A 22,498-nucleotide genomic window follows, 5' to 3' on the forward strand; every position below is an offset into this window, starting at 1 on the left:
GACACTTAAGTTGCATCCATATCTTAGCAATTATAAGTAGTACTGCTGTGAATATTGGAGTACATATATCTTCTCGAATTACTGATTTTGTTTTTTTCAGATGTATACCCAGGAGTGGAATTTTTGGATCATATGACAGTTTGCTTTAGTTTTTTTGAGAAAACTCCATACTGTTTTAGTGTGGAGTGGCTAAACTCTACACATTAATGGCTGCACCAATTTACATTCTCATCAACAACATATAAGGGTTCCCTTTTCTCTACATCTTCATGACAAGTTCTGTTTAAATTCATAACCTCCTACCTCAAGTGGAGCCTCCTTATTGCCCATCCATCACACAATTTTTCCCCAACATGTTCACCCTCCTGGGTCACTGTATAGTATTTTCTCCTCTCTTTGCAAATCCCCATTACCTCCTTCAACCTTTCTCTCAGCTGCTCTTGGTTTCCTATTTCATCAAGAAAACAGAAGCTCTCAGAAGAGGATGAGCACACCCTCACACCCCCACACCCATCAGCTTCCTTCCCTCTTCCCTCTTGTTTCTGTGGGAGATCCACCCCTGCCTATTCTTCTCTTCCTGTCTGCTTTCATCTGCCCAGCGTCTGCACTTCTGGTAATCTCTGGCATCATTGGTTTCTTCTCTACTGGTCATTCTCATGATTGTACAGACATGTTTTAATAGCTCCCATCTTCAAAAAATACCCACCCTCGACCCCAAACCCCCCTCTAGTTATAGTCTCATTCCTCTGTTCTCTGCTACAGAAAAACCCTCAAAAGAGTCATCTACACTTGCTGTTTCCAGTTCCTCTTTTCCTTGTTTCTCCTAAAACCCTCCAACCTGGCTTCTAGCTCCATCACTCCATGGAAATAGCTCTTATCAAGGTCATTGTTAGATCAAAAGCCTTCTTCTTCTTTTTTTAATATTTATTTATTTGGCTGCGCCAGGTCTTAGCTGTTGACACGTGGGACCCTTAGTTGCAGCATGTGGGATCTAGTTCCCTGACCAGGGATCAAACCCATACTGCTTGGCATTGGGAGTATGGATTCTTAGTCACTGGATCACCAGGGAAGTTCCTAAGCCTTCTCCTTCTTGATCTGTCAGCAGCATTGACTTTTTTCCTTCTTGAATTCTTTCTTCCTTGCATTTTCAGGGAAGCAGTGTCTTCTTACTTGTCTATTTGTTTTTAGTCTCTTTTGCCTGATTCTTTCCTTCTCCAGCCCTTTAGTGTTGGAGAGCCTGGGGCTGAGTTGTCAGCTCTTTGCTCTGTCATCACACACTTCCTGAGTGATTTTATCCAGTGTCAGGGCCTTAAATGCCCTCAGAGCCCTGCTGAGTTCCAGATTTCTCTCTCCAGCTTGGATCTCTGGCTTGACATTTAGACTCACTATGTACTTGACCTCATCGCTTAGACTTCTATTAGAGCTTCCAAATTTGACATGAAGTGAAGTGAAAGTTGCTCAGTCGTGTGTAACTCTTTGTGACCCCTTGGACTATACAGTCCATGGAATTCTCCAGGCTTTCCCTTCTCCATGGGATCTTCCCAACCCTGGGACCGAACCCAGGTCTCCTGCTTTGCAGGCGGATTCTTTACCTGCTGAGCCACAATACATACCCTGAACCAAATTCCTGATTCCTCTAACCCCTTCATGTATATACATATACGCACCTGTTCGTTGAGACTCTCTCACCTCAGAAAAGTGCTTCCATCCTTCTGCTCACTTAGGCAGAATCCTAGGAGTCATCCTCAACTTCTTTCTTCCTCTTTAATCTCATATCCAGTCCATCAGCCAATCCTGTCAATTCGCCTTCAGAGTAAATCTAGACTAAACATTTTTTGTCATCTCCACTGCTACACCTTGGTCCCTGCTACTGTCATCTGTCTTCTGGGTTATTGTTAAATCTCCTAACTAGCTTTTCCCACATCTAATCTATCCTCCTACAGTTTCTTCTTAACACACCAGAGGATCCTTTTAAAATGTAAATCATATTATGTTAGTCCCTGGTAGCTTCTTATCTGGCTCAGAACTTAATCCAAACTTAACAGGAATTGGGCTTCCCAGGTGACTCAGTGGTAGAGAATCCATGTGAAATGCAGGAGACATGGGTTCTGTTCCTGGGTCAGAAAGATCCCCTGGAGAAGGAAACAGCAACCCACTCCAGTTTTCTTGCCTGGGAAATATCATGGACAGAGAAGCCTGGTGGGCTATAATTCATGGGACAGTCCATGGGGTTGCGAAAGAGTTGGACACAACTTGCTTCCCTGGTAACTCAGAGTATGAAGCATCTGCCCGCAGTGCAGGAGACCTGGGTTTGATCCCTGGGTCGGGAAGATCCCCTAGAGAAGGGAATGGCAACTCACTACAGTATTCTTGCCTGGAGAATCCCATGGATGGAGGAGCCTGGTAGGCTACAGTCCACAGGGTCGCAATGATTCAGACAAGACTGAGCGACTTCACTAGCGACTACAACCACTACACTTACCTGGAGCCATGCCCCTGGGTCCTGGGCCTGGCCTCTCTGACCTTACCTTGTACCATCCCACCCACCCCCACAGCAGCCTGGGCTGCTGCCCTCCGTGCTCACCCTTCAGAGAGGCCCATCCTTGCCTCTCCCTGCCAACACTCCCTCATCACATCCTTCCCTTTATTCTTTATTCTTCCCTTTGGGGCTTTATTCTTTTCCATAGCCCATAGTGCCATTGGGCACCCTGTGTATTTTATTGTTCATTTGTTATTTTTATTTGTTATTATTTATTTGTTATTGTTTATTTGTCTCCAACTAGAACATAAATGTATTTTATTGTTTATTTGTTATTTTTATTTGTTATTCTTTATTTGTTATTGTTTATTTGTCTCCAACTAGAACATAAATTTCAGAATGGCAGGTTTTAAAAATAAAAACCCTAAAAAGAAAACAAACAAAAAAACCAAAAACAGAACAGCACACACTAACAAGAAAACCCTCAAAAACAAAAATATTTTTTAAAAATGGATAAGTAAATGCTGTTATTACTATGATTTCATTATGAGACAGGCCCTGTGGATTTGTCAGTGAAGTTGATCATAACATAAAATATCTCCACTCCCCTCCTCCCTTCCCCCACACACATTGCTTAAGGCTGGTTATGGATGACTTCGGAAGATTGACTGTGGATGACAGTGTGAGTGTTGGGAGCCATAGGCAACACTGAATTAGGTGAAGCTGATGCCATAGCTTAGCCTGTCTGTACACAAGTGCCCAATCCAACTTTAGAGACTGTTTTGGGTTAAGTAGAAAAGCAAAGCTTTATTTCTTTGCTAGGCAAAGAGGAACACAGCAGGCTCCTGCCTCAAAAAAGTGTGTGTCCCGACCGGAGAGGATTTGATGAGGAGTTTTATAACAATGTGGGCTTCCCTGGTGGCTCAGAGGGTAAATATATAAATATAAAGTATTTGTAACAATACTTCAGTGTTTGTTTGCTGACGAGATTAGGGTGTGTGCAGTGTCTCAGGTCTGCTAATCTTGATGAGCTTCCTTGGTCGTTTAATCTTGCCTCAGGTTTCTTGGCTGCTCCTCCTTTGAGAAAGTTCACATCTGCTCTCTGGAAGTCAAGGAAAGTCATGGAAGCTGGAGCCTTGCCTCCAACGGGAGGCAACCACTTGTTTGCTTAACAGCCCGTATCTAATAGTTTATGCTAAAGGGAAATAATTGAGCTCAGGTTTATCCATCACAGAAGGACTTCATTCTAGCATCACTGAGAGATGCTTACATGGAAAGCTGGTTATTTTGTTGTGAACATTCCAGAGCTGCCTACTGTGAGAAGATTTTCTACAAAGTAAGCTTAGGTTGGCACTGGTAGTCTGGCTGTTACCAGGCCATGAACGTGAGGTGGACAGCCCCCACCTCTGGGGGAGCCACTGCTTCAGAAAGTGCCCAGCCTGATGGGCTCTGCTTTGACCTGAGCTGTGCATTTTCTACCGATAAACTGAGTCCCGTTCCTCCTTTCGCTGCATGTTCTTGCTGGTTGTGGTTCCACAGCCCTCTGGAGACTCTGGTCCATGTGTTGGCCCAGTACCTCTGGACCCACAGCTTGTCAGAATCTTGGCCCGTCTGCATGCCGGTATCTGCGAATATCCTTATGGTGGTCATCCTGTCACAGCTCCTCAGCACATCCACTTCCCAAGCTGACGTCATTCTTGGTTTGCATTTTGTTTCTGTGTGTTGTTAGGAAACTGTTCTTCCAGGGACTGGTGAACGGGCAAAGGTTTCCAGTTACAGTCACCAGGGACACCTGCATCGGGCGCACCCACCCTGCCCCTCGCTCACCGTCCTTGCGAGCTGCGCTTGTGTGGTTCCAGCGTGGCTCCTTCCGTAAGGACCCTCGTCCCGGTGCAGCTGCCTTTGCTGGGGGCCTGTCACTGACCCGGCTTCTGGAGGAGGCCCTGCCCTCCCTCCTCCCGCCTCGCCTCACACAAGACTCTTCCTCATTCCTGGGCTGTGACTTGCACCCCCACTGCTCCTGCTCACGAATCAGAAGGGATAGTCCGCTGCCCTTATCTCTTTACGCCCAGCTGCCATCTCACTGCATGTGCCCTGGGGCGGGAGGCTGGTGGCAAAGGACTGAGATAGATTTCCAAGAAGTATTAGTCAGGAAAAATTAGTATTAGAGCATTAGTCAGAAAAATCTCAAAGCCTTGGTTGTTTCCATCTGGGTATCTAAGGCAGGTGAGGCCAGCCTCTGTCTAAATAAACGGAGATTGTCTATCATGAAGTGACCAATGAGCCACTTCCCATGAAGTGCCGGGAGCAAACAACAACTTGTCACCTCCGCCAGGCACAGGATTACAAAACGCCCTCCCTCTGCACTTCCTGGGGAGATCGGGCAGAAGACCCACATGTCACGAAGGTCCTCCTGAAATAAAGTTTCCTTCATGCCCTCTATTTAAGACTCCTTGAGATGTCCCGGTCCACTTTCCTGCCAGCTCCTCTCAAGGCTTCTGTACCTCCTTTTCAGGACTGTGTAATCTGACGTCTGCGATATTTGTTCACAATATTTAACAACCAATTCAGCAGTGTTACAGTATTTTAACAAGTGGCAAGGCTGTGCGGGAACAAACCAGCTGACTACAGGCCCCTGCTGGCGCCTAACTACTCATTAACACGAGTCTGCCATTCCTGTCAGGCCTGTTTTTATGCTAAGTCAGGCCTTAGTGCCTCAGCGGCATTGTTCCTCTCTGTGAAGTGTACTCTTGCGTCCCTGGTCAGCACCAGTCCACTCCAGAGATTAATGAATTGAACCTGTCAGTTAGAGTTGATGGACTTGAGCTCCCTGCCTCTTAGATACATGTTCCCTTTGTCTTTTGTTACTGGGCTCAAAGAAGGCATACAGTAAACAGGATGGAAGCCCAAATCTAATGACAAATAGTCTTGGAGAAACCTCTCAAACTCAAGGTCACCAAGACTTCCTGGAGACAGTCTTGTGTTTACCAGCCTAGCTTGATAAACTCTGGGTAGCTCATGTGGCCTGTGTCATCAGGGCCCTTGAAAACCTTTGTCCTGGAGAGCACCCACAATGCATTCTAATGCAAGGCGCTCTGCATTTGTTGCTTTGACGTTGCAGTGTGGATGTGGGAAACTTCAGTCCTTTCCTCAACTTGAACTTCCAAGAGCAGTTGCTGGGGAAATTGGTTGAGTGTATACAGCAAGTTGAATATTAAACACTGTGTCTTTGATGATTAAAGGCCCTGCTAACAAGTGGCTATAAATTTAAAGTAAATAGTGGTTTGATGGTTCTTATTCTTCTTTTGGAGTCTGTCAACATCCCAATCTTCAAAGGCCATTTTATATCCTGTGTAGTTAGGCATTTCATCCAAGGAATTTATTAAGAGTAGATAAGTTTATCTTTTTCCTGTGTGCAAAATTCATTTATACTTATTGCAAATTTTATTTCCATAAGAAATTATAAGCTCTTAAATTTAAAATCTCAAAATAGAATTTACATAGTAATTATAGAATTCTGGATGTGGTATTATCATTTTAAACAGGAGTCAGGGTATATTTCAGACATGGATATAATGTTAAAGACATTTTCTTTATAGTTGCCTTAGATAGGACCCAACCTAGTGGCTAATGGCTCAGCATCCTCTAAATTGGATCTAAGATACAGTCAGGGAGGGAAGGAAGGAGACTGATGAACCCGTTCTCTGGGAAATCATAGAGCAAAATCTGAAACTTCCTATCACATGTCAAGTTGATGGGTTTTATTTGGAAGGTTTGAGTATTCTTCATGGCAATGCATCTCTCCATTTGTTACCACTTCCTGGATTTAGTTTTGCAGATTGAGCCATCTATGCTTAATTTTCAAGTTCCAAATGGGTTTTGAACTTCTTGCCCCTGTTGGAAGGCAGCAGTGTGTCCTAATTGTGTGGCCCGGAGAGTGAAGGATAAACCATAAGTGTACATGATTAAGCCCCACAAGGTTAGAGAATGGTACAGCTTATGAGCCAGAGTACCCAAACTATGCTCTAGGCAGCCCTTTGGGAGCTACAGGTCAGGACTGGAGACAGTAGTGAGCTTACTGGGGCCCTGGACTCTCCACTCCTGCTCATCCACATAATCATTCATTGGAAGAAAAGATGTCAGGACCAACAAAAGTTTCGAAAATCACAAAGCTTGGGACTTCCCAGTGGTCCAGTGGCTAAGACTCTGTGCTCCCAATGTTGGGAGCCCAGTTTTGATCAGGGGATTAGATCCCACAGGCTGCAACTAAGAGATTACATGCTGCATCTAAAGATATTGCATGCCACAATGAAGACTAAAGATCCTGCATGCCACTACTAAGACCCAGGGCAGCCAAATAAATAAATAAAAATAAATATATAAAAAAAGAAAAAAACCCACCAAGCTCTCCTAGTTGTCTTGTTTTCTGTAAGGGGAACTTGAATCCCAGGACAATGAAGAAAGTCACCCAAAGTCACATAGTTACTGGGCAACTCCTATTTCCTTGGTGACCCTCGTAGAAGCTACTGCTAACTGACTTTTCTATCCCTTTTTTTAAAAAAAATAAAAAGATATAGTTTTGTATTTTAACTTGCTAAATTGTAGATGCTAAACAGTCAGTAGAAATGATAATTGTTTGGGTATTAATAGAATTATTTTTAAGGCTCAAGAATGCTATTTATGATCTGTGCTATCTCTCATCATCCTTACTTTTGAGTGTCAAGGACATTTGCAGGGGGAGAAGAGATTTGTTTACTTCTGTGCACTCTGCCTGCAGTTACAGTTTTAAAAAACAGGCCTTGATCTTGTTGAGAGATGCATTTATATCTTCAGTTCAGCAATACATAAGTGGCCCCAGGGTCTGACGCATACCTCTCTTCAAGGGGCTTTTCCAAGTGAATGTTCATTCATAACTTGTCACTCAGCTGTGTCTTCTTACAGTTTGAGGAAACAACTCAGTGGAGACGAACATACACTATCACTAGTTGTGTTCATCGTCATGTATTTGTAGGACAGAGAAGACTGTATACAATTAAAAGGAGACAGGAAGATCAGTAGTTTATCATTCATTTACACTTGCATTCTAGGCACTGTGCTACGCATTTTACATGCTTGGTTCCTTCTGATTCTCAGAACTACCCCAAGAAATAGAAACTGTTATGATCTCTGTGTTACCCATAAGAAAACAGAGCCATAGAAAGGTCAGTATGTAACATATTAATATGTTACCCCCCAAAATATGGAAAGTTGAGTTCAGTCGCTCAGTTGTATCCGACTCTTTGTGACCCCATTGACTGCAGCACACCAGGCTTCCCTGTCCATCACCAACTCCCAGAGTTTACTCAAACTCATGTCCATTATGTCGGTGATGCCATTCAACCATCTTATGCTCTGTCATCCCCTTCTCCCACCTTCAATCTTTCCCAGCATCAGGGTCTTTTCAAATGAGTCAGCTCTTCACATCAGGTGGCCAAAGTATTGGAGTTTCAACTTCAACATCAGTCCTACCAATGAACACCCAGGACTGATCTCCTTTAGGATGGACTGGTTGTATCTCCTTGCAGTCTAAGGGACTCTCAAGAGTCTTCTCCAGCACAGTTCAAAAGCATCAATTCTTTGGCACTCAGCTTTCTTTATAGTCCAACTCTCACATCCATACATGACCACTGGAAAAACCATAGCTTTGACTAGGCAGACCTTTGTTGGCAAAGTAATATCTCTGCTTTTTAATATGCCGTCTAGGCTGGTCATAACTTTCCTTTCAAGGAGTAATTGTCTTTTAATTTTCATGGCTGCAGTCACCATCTCCAGTGATTTTGGAGCCCCCAGAAATAAAATCAGCCACTCTTTCCACTGTTTCCCCATCTATTTGCCATGAAGTGATGGGACCAGATGCCATGATCTTAGTTTTCTGAATGTTGAGCTTTAAGCCAACTTTTTCACTCTCCTCTTTCACTTTCATCAAGAGGTTCTTTAGTTTTTCCTCACTTCTTGCCGTAAGGGTGATGTCATCTGCATATCTGAGGTTATTGATATTTCTCCCGGCAATCTTGATTCCAACTTGTGCTTCTTCCAGCCCACCGTTTCTCGTGATGTACTCTGCATATAAGTTAAATAAGCAGGGTGACAATATACAGCCTTGTCATACTCCTTTTCCTATTTGGAACCAGTCTGTTGTTCCATGTCCAGTTCTAACTGTTGCTTCCTGACCTGCATATAGATTTCTCAAGAGGCAGGTCAGGTGGTCTGGTATTTTCATCTCTTTCAGAATTTTCCACAGTTTCTTGTGATCCACACAGTCAAAGGCTTTGGCATAGTCAATAAAGTAGAAGTAGATGTTTTTCTGGAACTCTCTTACTTTTTCGATGATCCAGTGGATGTTGGCAATTTGATCTCTGGTTCCTCTGCCTTTAAACTAAGACTCAAAGCTGGGTCATGTTGACTTTAAGGCAGAACTTTAAAAAAATGCCAACATCAAGGTGTGAATAACTGCTAAGTAATTTTGTCTTAAATATTTGCAGTTATGTCTTCTACAGAGTCCGTGTGAACCTCTTTTTGCTAACTCTAAGTATCTTCACACCAGTCTCAGCACTCTCAGGCCCCTGGGACTCTGGTTTGTTGACCAGCATTGTGTCCACTGCCTGCTGAGTTCCCCTGTCAGTCTCATCTTTCCATTGTTGAAGAAGCTCTAACTATCTGTAGACCAATTGGAAAGAAAGCATTGCCTTTTTGAATAAATTTCTTACACAAGGATAGATCCATCTTCTAATGTTAAAACCGAAGGAAAACAAAGCTGGGATTTTTAACTTTGCTGGGATGGATGGAACTCTTGATAGCTCTTTCTGCCCAGAAAAATTTTCTTATCTGGCCATGGAACACTTCATATTCTAGGCTCTTTGCCCTTTGAAGCTGTAAATCATATATATATATATATATATATATATATATATATATATATATATATATATATATTTGGCCAAGTGACTGCCCTTTCCTGAGCTGTAAGCTCCTTGGAGATTTTGATAGAGCTGGGTTTTGCTAATATGCTCAAAGTTATAAGAACACAGCTTATTGGAACATAACTGTTAAGGGTAAGTGTGCTTTAATTCATTCCTGGGACTCTGATGCTTGCCTCTCTGGGTTCCTGGTTTAGCTCTCTGCTTGGTCTAAAGCACAGTTACTGGCACATAGTAGGTGGAGCCTCCTCAGTGGAGGCTGGCTGAATGAATGAACACACATTTAAGTGAAATTTGACAAGATTTTATTTTTTTTTTTTTTGACAAGATTTTAAAATAGATATTAAGTATCACAGTACCTCAACCACCAGTTTATAACTTTACCATCAAATTTAAGCTGGGATTGAGTTTATGGGTACTATAGGACAAGAAATAGTCTATGTTAAATAGCATGTATTCTCATGTAAGTCCTGCAGATTTGCCCAACTCTGATTTGAAAAGTGTTCAAGGAATTCCCTGGTGTCCTAGTGGTTAGGATTCTGGGCTTTAGCTGCTGAGGGCTCAGGTTCAATCCCTCGTCAGAGAACTAAGACCCTGCAAGCCCCACGGCATGGCAAAAAAAAAAAAGAAAGAAAGAAAGTGTTCAGATTAGCCCAAACTGGTCTCTCTCTAAAGCCCTCAGTTTTTTTCTTTTTCCTTTTATTTTTTTTTTTACTTCTTTCTTACTTTGTTGGTAAGAAAACCACATGGAAATGAACATCTGTGAGGAGATGTAATGCTACTGAGAGTAGAGAATTATCACCACATTTTCCTATCATGAAGTATGTTTCAACTAGAGCTGTTTCCTTCATATTTTTCAGCAAAGATCTAGTTGTAGTACACGAGATTACAGTTTTAAGGATATTCCTAACGAATGCCTTTTAAAGCTTTTTTTTTTTTTAAGAAAACTGCATTCTTTTTTTTTTTTTTTTTAAAGAAAATGTATGTTATAGAATTGTGAGTTTTTTCCTGCCTACAAAATAATACAACTGAGTGGAGAATTTAAATTCTATTTTTTTTTTGAAAATTTAAATTCTAAAAACTAAAAAAAGGAAAGAAGTTTAGCTGTGTTTCTCTACAATATATTCAGTAATTGTTATGTCTAGTTACAAAGAACTTTTTGGGAAACATTACGGCATGTTATGCACAATATAGATACAAAGATGAGGAGGTTATCCATGGCCAATGCCATTTTAGAAGTAGAGTTTGGGGAAGAATGGATTAAAATAGTATCCCTTGGTTTTAGCCAGTAAGGTTTAAGCAGTTGCTCTGGTTCTGGAGCTGTGGCAGTTTGCCCAGCAAGCTCTTGCTGTGGGGCAGAGTTGGAGTCTTCTGCCCTCTAGTGGCTATTTTTTAATGTTTCTGACCCTTGCAGAGAAAAAGAATTTAAATATACCATATATAAATAACCTACCTGTCAATTCAGGTAGACATAAAGAGACCAGGGTTTGATCCCTGGGTCGGGAAGATTCCCTGGAGGAGGGCACCCCACTCCAGTATTCTTGCCTCAGAGGAGCCTGGCGGGCTACAGTCCGTGGCCTCACAAAGAGTTGGACATAACTGGAGCAACTTAGCATGCACGCATAGTACCGATATGTTAAGCCTTTGTAAACCCTTGTAATTCTTTCTTTGCAGTCTTTTGCATGCCTTTGTAATTCATTCTTTGCAGTTTTTTGCACCTTGAAACTTAAAGTTGTTAAGAGATTATTTTACTCATTTGAAATCTGAGAAGAAGCTAACTTGTTAATTAGGCCTAGTTACACATCTTTTCACATGTCTTGATTATTCACAGGGTAGAATACAAATACAAAGAATGCTGTCTGATTTTTTGTTGTGTTTTGCACATTTGCCAAGTTAAAGTTGTGTCTTGTTCTGAAATGATAAAATCAAAGGATTTAAGTATGCCTTGTTGATGACATTATAGGAGAAATAAAAGGTAAGAAATTTTAAAATCTGTAATCTGACAAAATGGTGTAGATCCATTTCATCCTGCTTTTCTCTGCTGAGTGTAATTATAAACCCTGGAAACACAAGTGACAACCGAAGGAGAGCATTTACAGTGGTGAGAAGAGGACGAATTGGTCTGGAGGCCCTTGGACTGAGGGAGCAGCATAGAGAAGGTGCCAGGACTGGTTCACCCTGACCTACATCTAGCAACAGGAAGGGGTCACATAGGATCTTCTCTCCCTACAACTCACTGACTGTCCATCCAAGAGTGTCAGGAAAACCCAGCTCCCAGCAAGGGGCGATCTATAGGGGACCCATAACAGTAAATAACCAAGATAAGCACTCTCCTCCACTGGGCACAAGATGCCCCTCCCCTACTAGCCAGGCCTAGGCATCCAGGAGGCATAAACACGGATTCTGCTAGCACTGTAAGTGACCCAGCCTGGGAAGTCTCTTTATCTTTATGGGCTTGAGACTCCCCTCCTTCACCCACATTCACTAGGGCAGCTGGGGAGCAGTAAAGAAGGGGGCACTGGAAAGGGGAACCTATCTCCACAAGCAGCCTGCCACAGGGCCTGAGATCTCCCCCTGCCAAGGAACACCTGTAGGCCAGACCAGGCCCTCAGACAATACTGGCAGGGACCTGTCGTGTCCTCAGCAGCACCAGACAAACCAAAATGAAATGCAAGATCTGAAAATCAGATCACAGCCCACAGAAAGCAGGCCAGAACCTGCATGCTGAACCTAAAGAAAAGGGTTGTCTGCTAAAATGAAGGATTTTGAAATAGGACCAAGATTCTCTAGGGCTTCCTTGGTGGCTCAGACAGTAAAGAATCTGCCTGCAATGTGGGAGACCAGGGTTCAATCCCTTGGTCAAGAAGATCTCCTAAAGAAGGAAAGGGAGGCTTCTCTAAAAAGTATTCTTTAAACATAACAGAGAAAATGTTCAGGATACAACCCCAAATCACCTTTCATACCAAGAGCTGAAAAGTCACAACGACACACCAACAGTGAGATGAATCACAGATTTGGTATTAAATGACAAGGGCTTTAAAGCAAGCAACATAAAAATGCTTGACAATCAATTACAGGTTCTCTGGAGATAAATGAAAAATAGAAAATCTTAGCAAACAATTAGAAAAAGAAGCAAATGTAAATGGTAGAATGAAAAATACAATAGCCAAAAAAATTGATGAGTTGATTTTTGTTATACATTGACATGAATCAGCCATGGAGTTACATGTATTCCCCATCCCAATCCCCCCTCCCACCTCCCTCTCCACCCGATTCCTCTGGGTCTTCCCAATGCACCAGGCCCGAGCACTTGTCTCATGCATCCAACCTGGGCTGGTGATCTATGGTGATTTCACCATAGATAATATACATGTTTCGATGCTATTCTCTCGAAACATCCCACCCTCGCCTTCTCCCACAGAGTCCTCATTAAAGTTAAAAACTTTTGCTCTGTGAAGGCCCATATGAAGAGGATGAAAAGATAAGAAACACACAGGGAGAAAGTATTTGCAATTCTGATACGTGACAAAGGAGTAGTATCTTTAGAGTACATTAAAAAAACTCTGAAAGCTCAACAGAAAAAAAATAAATAATTCAATTAGAAAATGGACAAAAGAGACATTTCTCTGATGTGAAAAATATGTTCAACATCATTTGCCACAGGGAAATATAAATTAAAATCATAATGATACCTATCTGAATGCTAAGATAGAAAATAATGCCAGTCCCAAATGCTGAGGAGGAGGTAGAGAAACTGGGTCATTCGTGTATTGCTGGTGGGGATGTAAAATGGTTCAGCCACTCTGGAAAATGTTTTAGCAGTTACCCACATGTGCATTCTTGGATGTTTAAAAAATTCTGAAAGAAATGAAAGGTTAGATTTGTGCAAAAACCCATACAGGAATGTTCATAGCAGGTTTATTCATAATAGCTAAAAACTTGGACCACTCAGATATCCTTCTACAGGAGAATTGTTAAAGTGTGGTGCATTCACGCCATGGAACACTGCTCTGCGTAAAGAGGAATGAACTAGCCGTATGCACGACAGCTTGGGTAAATCGCCAGGGAGTTAGGCTGTGTGGGAAAAACAGCTAATTCCCATACTGTATTCCATTTATATAGAATTTTTGAAATATTAGTTTTAGAAATTGGAGAACAGATTAGTGGATGACATGGAGGCTGGAGTAGACAGAGGGATGTGGGCCTGGTTATACAGGGCAACATAAGGGATCCTTCTGGTGAGGGAAGTATTCTATATCTTAACTGTGAACGGATATGTGAACTTACGCATGTGATAAAACTGTAGATACACATAAATGATTTTAAGGAAAACTGGGAACTATAAATAAGGTGGTTAGATTTATCCATGTCAATATACTACCTTTGAAATACGTTCGGTGAAAGAGGGTAAACGTTCACAAAATCTGTCTATATATTTCTTAGCACTTCATTTGAATCTTTAATTATCTCAGTAAAACTTACAAAGAAAAAAACTTGTTGGACATCTCAAGAAACACTGATCCTTTTTCTTTTAAAATGCTTGTCAGATCACCTTTTCCTTGTGCCTTATATTTCTCTGAAAGAACTTTTAAAAGCGTTATACAAATAAACAGTTCCGTATCCTTGATTATTTTCACTGTTTCTAATGTTTTGCTATTATAAAGAGCTGTGTTCAACATCCTTCTGATTAAATCCTTGTATATTAAATTAAATTATTTAATTTTTTAAAATTTAATTATTAAACCCTTGTATATTAAATTAAATTACCCTTAAATTATTCTTCAAGTTACATTCCTATAAGAATTGCTGTATCACAATAAATTATATTTATATGTATGTATATATATATTGCTTGTTTGTTCTCCAGAACAAAAGGGATAAAAATCTCTTTAAAAAAAAAATAAGAAGAGGCAATTCATAGAAGAAAAAAACCCAAATGACCAGCAAACATATAAATCAGCCCCACTAGTAATCAAGAAATTGCAAAATAAAACAATAACTAGATACCATTTTACATTCATTCGCTAAGCTGAAGTTGATTTCTGCTAATACAGCTGGAGATGCAGAGGAATAAAATTCTTACAGCTGTTGGTAGGGTCAGTCTCTATGAGCACTTGGAGAGCAAAGTGAAGATGCTCATAGTCTTTGCCACCTATTCAGCTTACTCTTCTCAGTAAATACTCAAGAGAGGAATCACAGCACCTGCACTCCAGAATACATTTACAGCAACATTTATTGCAACATTGCTTAAAACAGAAGAAAAAAAATGGACACAAAGGAATGTCTACCAGAGGAGAATGGATAAACAAATTAAGGTGAATGTATAACTACATATGATGAAGCAGTTAAGATGAGTAAACAAGAGCTATCTGTGTAATTATTACACACACACAGTGTCAACTTATATAAATCATTGAAAGTGAAAGTGTTAATTGCTCAGTCGTGTAGCTTGCCAGGCTTGTGTGTCCATGGGGATTCTCCAGGCAAGAATACTGGAGTGGGGTAACCGTTCTCTTTTCCAGGGGATCTTCCTGACCCAGGGATCAAACTTGGGTCTCCTGCCTTGAAGGCAGATTCTTTACTGTCTGAGCTGCCAGGGAAGTCCAGGTCATTAATAGTGAGCAAAAAAAACAAGTTGCAGAAGGATTCAAACAGTTTGATGCCACTTACCTACAGTGCTTTTGGGGCCAAAAAAGTCACTTTTTCCCCAGACTTATATCAACATTAATATTACAGTTTTAAAATACTATGATAATTTTATCACAGGCCAAAAATGATTTCTTGCTTTCCCATCCAAGTACTAATCATGCCCAACCCTACTTAGCTTCCAAGATCAGATGAGACTGGCATGTTCAGGGTGGTATGGCCATAGAGGATTTCATGTTTTAATTTGCATTTCTCTGCATTTTCTTGGACATGTTTTTTCTCCTATGAATTGTTTTCTATTAGAATTTTCATCTTTTCTTACTAATTTATGAAAGTTCTTTATACATCAGGAGGGCAGTTGTTTTTTCCAGTTTTACCTTTTAATTAAGTCGTGTCTGACTCTTTGTGACCCCATGGACACCAGGCTCCTCTGTCCTCCACTATCTCCTGGAGTTTGCTCAAATTCATGTCCACTGAGTCAGTGATACTATCTAACCATCTCATCCTCTGTTGCCTTCTTCTTTTGCTTTCAAACTTTCCCAGCATCAGGGTCTTTTCCAATGAGTTGGCTCTTCGTAGCAGGTGGCCAAAGTATTGGAGTTTCAGCTTCAGCATCAGTCCTTCCAATGAAAATTGGGACTCTGTACATTACTACTGGCAAAACCATAGCTTTGACTATACAGATCTTTGTCTGCAAAGTGATGTCTCTGCTTTTTCTTTTTTCTTTTAATTTGTTTATTTTTAGTTGAAGCATAAGTACTTTGTCTCTGCTTTTTTAATATGCTGTCTAGATTTGTCCTAATTTTCCATCCACGGAGCAAGTATCTTTTAATTTCATGACTGCAGTCACCATCTGCAGTGAGTTTGCAGCCCAAGAAAATAAAATCTGTCACTTCTTCCACTTTTTCCTCATCTATTTGCCATGAAGTGATGGGACTGAATGCCATGATCTTAGTTTTTTGAATGTTGAGATTCAAGCCAGCTTTCTCACTCTCCTCTTCCACCCTCATCAAGAGGCTTTTTAGTTCCTCTTTACTTCCTGCCATTTGAATGTTATCATCTGCATATCTTTATTGATTATTAAATGTATGTATTGATTATTTAAAGTTTGTTTTCTCTAAAGTGACCAAAATAATATTATTATTTTTTTTTTAAGTAAAATACTGCAGGCCAAAAAGAAGTAGAAATGGGACCCTCTACAGTCTCACCTTCCCCTTTCTATGTCCTGGTGGTGACTAGTAGTGTTGTGTGTATTTGGTTTTTGGTGGTGTACCCATAAACGTGTCTCAGTGTGGGTAAATCTATGCGTGTGAATGTATGTATGTTAGTGCAGTTGTTTATGTACAATTTTTACCCAAAATATCTCTGACAAAAACATTGTTCTGCAACTTGTCTTTTAAAATACCACATTCTATCACAGCCATTATTAAATGTTAATATCGCAGTCCTTTTAAGGTCTGCATAGTGTTTTGGAGTGCAAATATTCTATAATATATTCACTATCTCCCAGTTTTTAAATTTATTTATTTATTTATTTATGGCTCTGCTGGGTGTTTGTTGCTGCACAAGGGCTTTCTCTAGTCGTGGCAAGTAGGGGCTGCTTCATCGTGGTGCACAGGCTTCTCGTTGCGGTGGCTTCTCTTGTCTGCATGGGCTCTAGGTGAGTGGGCTTCAGTAGTTCTGGCATGCGGGCTTAGTTGCCGCACACTTTGTGGAATATTCCCAGACCAGGGATTGAACTCACATCCCCTGCATTGACAGGGGGATTCTTAACCTCTGTACCACCAGGGGAGTTCATTAACTATCTCCCTATTATTGGCCATTTGTTCCTCCAAATTCTGATAATTACAGATAAATACATTGTATGTGTGTGTGTGTGTATAAAGATTTTAGCTTCTTATATAGTTAGTTTTATTGATCAGTGCTTCTACTTTGGTATAATATTTAGAAAATCATTCTCACTCCCAAGATTATATAATTAGATGGTATTATTATTATATTTATTGACTTCTGGTATTATTATTATATTTATTGACTGTGCTGCATGGCATGCAGGATCTTAGTTCTCCTCTCAGGGCTGGAACCCATGCCCCCTGCAGTGGAATTCTGGAGTCTTAACCACTGGACTGCCAGGGAAGTCCCTCCTGGCATTTTTAAGGAATTGTTTGTTTGTTTGTTTGTTTACTTTGAAGTCTTTATTTTGGTGAAAGGCATGGGGCAATTCCAAATGGGAGCCAGTTGTCTTTTTGCTATTTATTTTTATCCTTTCCCTCTGCTTTCAAATGTTGCCCTGACTTTTTAGAAGACTGTATTCTTCATTCTTTTATTTTGGGAGCTGAAGTAGTTTGTCTTTGACTTGCAGTTTATACCTCCTAGCTTCCCGACCTTGGGCAAGTTGCTCTGCTTTGCTCGATTTCCTCGCTGGTAGAATGAGCATGGTTGCCTGTTTCCTATTGTCCTGAGAATTGAGTGAGGCACCTGCAGCTTATCACACTGAATAAGGCTTGCCGCCCTTACTGCTGCTGCTGTTAGAACCAGCACCGCCTCTCGGGGTGTTTCTGGACTGCCATGTCTTCTTTACCGAATTCCTTTCAGGAGTAGACCAAGCCTTGCCCTTCTTCATGTTGCTCAGTACTGAGCAAAAATGTGCTTTGTAGTGGGACAGAGCCCTTACAGAGAAGTTGTTAACACTGACCCAAAGTATCTGTAGAATTACTTCCTAGCATTTGCTATTAATATATATGTTTTCTACTAACTTTGAACATATTGTTAGGCAAATCATCTAATCCTGTTATCATATAAACTCCTCATTTCTAATGTGATTGTCAGTGGATGCCTTCTCATTTGCAGAGTGCTTTGATTAGTATTTGCAGATGCTCCTAAGTAGCCTTTACAAATAATCATGATGAAGGTTCTCATTTAATTTGGGGTGGCTTTTAGCAGAGCTGAGTCTGTGAGAATATATTATATGGCATGGTTTTTATAGGTCTAACCAGTCAAATGAAGCAGTTTCTCAGATTGCTGTCTCTGTATCAAGTTCTATGCTATAGATTGAGAGTGATATAAAATACTCAGAATAGATGAGTCCTATACACAAAGGGTTGATGATCCAGTTGGGAAAATAAAAAAAAGTTCTAAATAAAACTTAAAATAAGAGGGAAAAAAACCAGACAGTATAACTGTCATGGCTGCACAGAATATGTAGAAATGAACAAATTCATTCAAGAAAAGAGCAGATGTCTTCTTACTGTCCCATGTCAGAATCTTCTATGAAAAGATTAGTTGTTGAATCTATTACATTCTGGAGATACTAAAAAATATTACTCAAAGGTTAGAAATTAGCATGTTATTTTACATTTAAAAGAACAGTAAATTAAACCAAATTAATCAGATCTTAGAGGAAAATTTTTTTTATAACTTTACTAGTAGACCTCAGTTTTTTCAATGTGTGTACTCTTAAAATTACCTGTGGAGTTTTAAATTATTTTTTAATTGTTCTGTTGGTAATAGTTATTTTTAATATATTATTAGTAAAAATATATAGAAATATTATAATAAGCAATTGGTAGTTTCTCAGTTATGATTTAAAGTGATTCCAGATGAGTTTTTCCTTTCATGGTACATCTCAGAAGTACCCAATAGGTTCCCACTGCTTTACCTCTGTCTATAAACTCTCAGCTAATTTCCTAAATTTGAATTTGAGTTATTTTGTGAATATGAGAAGATCATTAATCTTTGTGGCCAAGTCCATGGCTAATCGTGATTGCTACCTTCAAAGAATGAGTGATCGAAATGTGCTATTGATCAAACTTGGAACTGATGGATGTGGATTATGTGATAACTCCCTGCAATCATCCCAAGATAGTAGCAGCCTGAGCAAAAGTAGAAATTAGCACGGTTCCAAAATTGGGAAAAACAAATTTGGAATTGGCTATATAATGCTATAAATGAGAATTTTAAAAATATGCTTAATTATGTGGAGTCAGTATGACCTGTAATAATACCAGCTGATCATACTTATTCTACACAGTGAACACAGTTGTTTTACATCATTTCCACATATTCATATTACTGTTTATTTAATGCTTTTTATTCATCCAGGAAGCACTGAATAAGTGCATGCTCTGACTGAATACTGTGTCTTGTGTTGAATATCCAGGAGCTTTATAGAATGGTCTTCCCTGGTGTCTCAGACGGCAAAGAATCTGCCTGCAACGTAGGAGACATAGATTCAATCCCTGGGTTGGGAAGATCCCCTGGAGGAGAGAATGGCTACCCACTCCAGTATTCTTGCCTGGAGAATTCCATGGGCAGAGGAGCCTGGGGGCTACAATGCATGGGATCTCAAAGAATCAGACACAACTGAGTGACTATCACTTACAGAATGGTAGAAAGTAAATGTCTTTCCTTCTGCTAAGTTGTGGCCACCACCCTTGCCGCTACCTGAGGCTGTTTAAATCCATCCAGATAGAATCTTCCTACTTGTGATGTTTCCAGATTTAATCTAGTGAGGAGGCAACATGGTGTGTACCCACATAGTAGATACTCATTAAACATTTGCATGGTGAGTTAGAACAAAGGAGGTGAGTTGAAAGATACTTGGTCCCTTCCAGTATTAGACCACAAACTTACATATGACTTTTTAAATATTAACTCAACCTTCAACAGGCACGAGAAGTTGAAGTTGTTTACAACTAGCCAGGAAAAGAAGGATTATTGAGTGTCTTTCAACATATTAAGGCCTAGGAAGAAGAACAAAAACAAAATTCTGGATGGGATTCTGGTTTTTTGCTCAAAGTATTAGCAGGAAACTTCTTCATCTGACAATATATGATGTGATTAAAAATTTTTTTAAACTACCCTCTTGATAAAAGAAGGAAGCAGGAAGGAAGGTAGGGAGTGGAGGAAGAGAAATGCATACTTATCTCCCAAGACTATTTCAAGAATTAAGAATAATGTACGTAAAGTACATAGTACAGTGTTCACATGTGCTGGACACACTGTTGAGAGTATCTGCCATGATGATGATCATGTAAAATTGCACGTTCCAGGGAATAGTATCTGAAGACCTGTCTACATTTGTTTAGCAAGTCACTTTCTACTTTACCACTCATGTACATTCAATTACTTGATTTCACCGACATCTCTGAGATAGTTGGGAAATTTCATACTCCTAGCCTTGCAGTCCTAGACTCTGCCATTGTCACAGGCTTTTCCACTCACTGTTTCCTGGGCTACTCCTTGGACTTGATGCCCTTCTCACATGTATATGTGACACTTCTGGTCTCTGTCACTAACAGCAGTTGGATCTGAGGTCATGTTTTGGTTATGTTGCTGCCCAACTCCTCCCAAACTTAGTGGTTTGAAACCACCTTTTTATTATCTCTCATAGTTTTGTGGTTTGACTTGATTCAGATGGGTGATTCTTACACTCCAAATGATGTTGGCTAGGACTGCAGTTACCTGGGAGCTTGGATGGTCTGGTATATTCAAGTTTGCTTACCCATATGACTGACAGCTGATGATGGCCATCCCCTGGGAGCTCAGGTGGGCTGTCAGCCGGAGCATCTGCATGTGGCCTCTCCACGCCCAGGTTGCTCGGCCTTCTCACAGCATGGCAGCTGAGTTCCTACAGGGAGAATCCTAACAATGAGTGTTTCAAGACAAAAAAATCAGAAACTTCCAGTCCTCTCAAAAATGTGACTCACCTGTGTTGTGTTATTGGTCAAAGCAGTCACAGGCCAGCTCATACTCAAGGGGGGTGAAGGAGTCAACTCCACTCTCGATTCGGGAATGGTATACGGGGCAGGGAAGAAGCTGATGAGTGGCCATGTTACAACAAGGTAAACATTACATTCCTTTAAATTTGCCTTCAGTGAGCCTGTCTTTTAAAAGGACCCTGACAGGCTCAAGGTTCAGGTCCCCGAAGTAATTGTGAAAAAGGTGGTGAGACATCATTGGCCTAAACATCAGTACTGAGCATCAGTACTGTTTTGGTTTGTTTTGGGTCCAGTTGTGTCAATATATAAACTTGATACTATGTAATCTCTTATGAAAGAAAATTGTTATCCAGTCTGTTTGTTTACTTGCTCACTCCTGTCCACTCTTTTCGACCCCTGGGACTGTAGCACGCCAGGCTTCCCTGTACTTTACTATCTCCCAGAGTTTGCTCAAACTCATGTCCTTTGAGTCAGTGATGCCATCCAACCGTCTCGTCCCCTGTCATCCCCTTCTCCTCTTGCCTGCAATCTTTTCCAGCATCAGGGCTTTTCCAGTGAGTCGGTTCTTTGCATCTGGTGGCCAAAGGATTGGAGCTTCAGCTTCAGCATCAGTCCTTCCAAAGGACTGGTTTGATCTCCTTGCTGTTCAAGGGATCCAGTCAGAAAGGGAAGCTTAAGCCTGTTTGTGACTATAACTAGCACAGAAGTTCTCAACTGAAGGTAACATTGTCCCTCAGGGGATGTTTGGCAACACTTAGAGTCATTTTTAGTTGTAAGAATGGTTTGGGGGCAGTGCTTCTATAACCTAGTGGGTAGAGGCCAGAGGTGATGCTAAATATCCTACGATGCACAGGATAGCCCTACCTCCACAGTAAAGAATTTTCCAGCCCCAAATGCCAGTAGTTCAGAGGTTGAGAAACCCTGAACTAGAGCAAAGATTTCCCCCATACTGTCTTGTAAGTTCATTCAGAGCACATTGCTTTAAAAAAGAAAAAAATTTTAGTTGTGTTGGGTCTTCCTTGTGGTATGCAGACTTTCTATAGTTATGGCTCGAGGCCGGTATCTTGGGCTTCCCTGGTGGATCAAAAGTAAAGAATCTGCCTGCAATGTAGGAGACCCAGGTTTGATCCCTGAGTTGGGAAGATCCCCTGGAGAAGGAAATGGCATCCCACTCCAGTATTTTTGCCTAGGAAATCCTATGGTCGGAAGAGCCTAGTGGGCCCCAGTCCACAGAGTCGCAGAGATGAAACTGAGCATCTAACGCATGTGGTATCTTGCATTGAAAGGTGGATTCTTAACCAGGGAAATCCCCAGAGTGCATTGCTTTTTACTCTCCAAGACATCTATTGTGCCTTTCATTTTATAGACTAATAAAACCTTTTACCTGAATATTTCCAGATTCAAATTGTAAGATTTCTTTAAGGGCTCTTAAAGCTGCAACTTCTATTTACTTTTGTATTTAAATAATTTATATACAGAGATTGGATCAAGGTGGCCAGTAGGGTTTCCACTCTTTTCCTTTTCTTTCCACCCTCTTTCCTCTTTCTTTTGAATTTTCTTCCTCCCACTTTGGAATCTGAGAAATAATAAGGAAAAATTACATCTGTGTCTATATCTATACATGACTGTATATCTCTACCTCTGTCTCTTTCCTGGAGAAGACGAAGGAGTGATCACTATGGACCAGAAACTGAGCC

At 40.8% G+C, this 22,498-nt stretch overlaps 1 protein-coding gene across 8 annotated transcripts in view; it reads left to right on the forward strand.

Annotated features, from left to right (window-relative positions):
• Nucleotides 1-22,498, forward strand: part of SHLD1 (shieldin complex subunit 1) — a 101,764-nt gene that overhangs the window by 11,735 nt on the left and 67,531 nt on the right. The window contains exon 4 of one of the 8 annotated variants that reach the window (XM_061126647.1): nucleotides 4,209-4,350. The exons of the other annotated variants lie outside the window; for them this stretch is intronic. Coding sequence (XP_060982630.1) covers nucleotides 4,209-4,234 — 26 coding nt within the window. The 3' untranslated portion in view covers nucleotides 4,235-4,350. Of the gene's footprint in view, nucleotides 1-4,208; nucleotides 4,351-22,498 lie in introns of those variants that run through there. 8 annotated transcript variants of the gene reach the window in all.

The sequence above is a fragment of the Dama dama genome, chromosome 23 (assembly GCF_033118175.1).
Source record: "Dama dama isolate Ldn47 chromosome 23, ASM3311817v1, whole genome shotgun sequence".
Lineage (NCBI taxonomy): Eukaryota > Metazoa > Chordata > Mammalia > Artiodactyla > Cervidae > Dama > Dama dama.